The 1,817-nt window shown below is 42.2% G+C and overlaps 1 protein-coding gene across 1 annotated transcript in view; it reads left to right on the forward strand.

Annotated features, from left to right (window-relative positions):
- Window positions 1–1,817, forward strand: part of PNPLA2 (patatin like phospholipase domain containing 2) — a gene marked incomplete at its 5' end in the record, with an annotated part of 19,208 nt that overhangs the window by 13,998 nt on the left and 3,393 nt on the right. Inside the window, one exon of the mRNA XM_015418312.1 lies at window positions 1,696–1,817. Coding sequence (XP_015273798.1) covers window positions 1,696–1,817 — 122 coding nt within the window. The remainder of the gene's footprint in view (window positions 1–1,695) is intronic.

Raw genomic sequence — 1,817 nt, forward strand, 5'->3', positions numbered from 1 at the left:
GATATATGGTGAATAAATTGTAAAAATATAAAACAAAAAAATATAAAAATTATTTGAGATACTTTATAATCGTGTGTCGCACGGTATTTGCTGATTTTTGGTATTTCCTACTTACCGTCGGTCCTATTTTGGTTTTGTGAATGGGTGAGGAACACGCCATCCCGAGAATCTTCCTTGCCTAAAAACAAGTTTCTAGCTCTTATGGCTATACAGAGGATGTGTAGTAGTCAGTCAGTCAGTCAACCTTTATTGGCATAGGTAAAATACAGCATGGATCACATTTTAAAGTGCATATCAAAGTTACGTAAATATAAACAGTGAATCCACTGGGGCTTGGACCTTATATTCTCTTACCTTCATAGCGATAGAAAGAAATCGCGCTACTGAGAAAGTAATGTGAGGGCGAAGATCTGATAAAAGGAAAGATATAAGTCTCTCTTCAGATAGGCTATACTTATTGTGCAGGAGGGGGCTGGTTAGAACATCCCAAATTCTATTATGAAATTCACAGCTGAGCAAGATATGCGTAATCGATTCTGGGTTCCTGCTGTTATATGGGCAGGCCATGATGTGTAATAATTCCCAATAAAATCTCTGAAAATAATCTGGAGCACACTTTTTAGTGGGTGAGAGGGAGCGTAACTCCTCACCCTAACCCACGACTAGTAAAAGAATACATTATTCTAACCAAATGAATCAGTTCAAAATCTAGTTTTTCATGGTAGTTTTCAGTTTACTGTGAAAGAGATTTCTTTTTTAGTGTCAAGTATGAGGCACTTGGAGCTGCGGTGGCTCAAGTGGTTAAGGCGCTGAACTGCAGGCTGTGGAAGGTCGGTAGTTCAGCAGTTCAAGACCCGAGTGTGCCGCAAGACGGAGTGAGCTCCCGTCTCTAGTTCCAGCTCCTGCCAGCCTAGCAGTTCGAAAGCAAGAAATTGCAAGTAGTTAAATAGGGACCACTTCGGTGGGAAGGTCACAGCATTCCGTGCGCCTTGGTGTTTAGTCATGCCGGCCACATGACCACGGAAACGTCTTCGGACAGCGCTGGCTCTTCGGCTTTGAAAAGGAGATGAGCACCGCAACCCTAGAGTTGGATTCGACTGGCTTTCAAGCAAGGGAACCTTTATCTTTACCTTGTGAGCTACTGGCATTAAAGTTGAGAGCAAGCCATTTGGCTCCTGCATTAATTTGTTTGCTCTGGAGCCATCCTTCCTGACCTGAGACAAAAATGTGTGAGCCGGAGGATAAAAAACTGTGAGCTAGCTCACACTAACTCAGCTTAGAGGGAACACTGCTTAAGACTTGTTTTCTTTTTGTTCTTAAAAACACTTCCATCAAAACTGACCCCCAAGTAGACATTAAAAGGGAAAGAAATAATGTAGCCAGCCGTGACTGAAACCATGTGTTCTGTGTACACATAATATTAGTCCTGATCTGCCTTCTTAAAACTTTACAAGAGAAATAAGATCTAGCTATTTTAAAGAGTGTTTTCTCGGATTGTTTGCGTATCAAACTGTGGCAAGCAGATCACTGTAGTCCGTGGACTATTTGCCCGTCAGTCATTGATGCAAGGAATGGTTGTGGACTGCCTCTCCTTGAGAAGGCTTAGTGGGTCTATGAGATGCTTCTGTTCATGTCTGTAATGTAGCAGTGGCTGTTCCAGATAACAATTGTCTTGCTTGTCATTCTCTCCTTCAGATTGCTTGAATGGCTGCCAGATGTTCCAGAAGACATTAGGTGGATGAAAGAGCAGACAAGGAAAGTTTGTCAGTATCTCATGAGAAAAGCCAAGAAGAAGCTAGGAAGTCATCTCTCAGCCC

This window comes from Gekko japonicus, unplaced genomic scaffold (genome assembly GCF_001447785.1).
Source record: "Gekko japonicus isolate JY-2015 unplaced genomic scaffold, Gekko_japonicus_V1.1 scaffold6238, whole genome shotgun sequence".
Classification (NCBI taxonomy): domain Eukaryota; kingdom Metazoa; phylum Chordata; class Lepidosauria; order Squamata; family Gekkonidae; genus Gekko; species Gekko japonicus.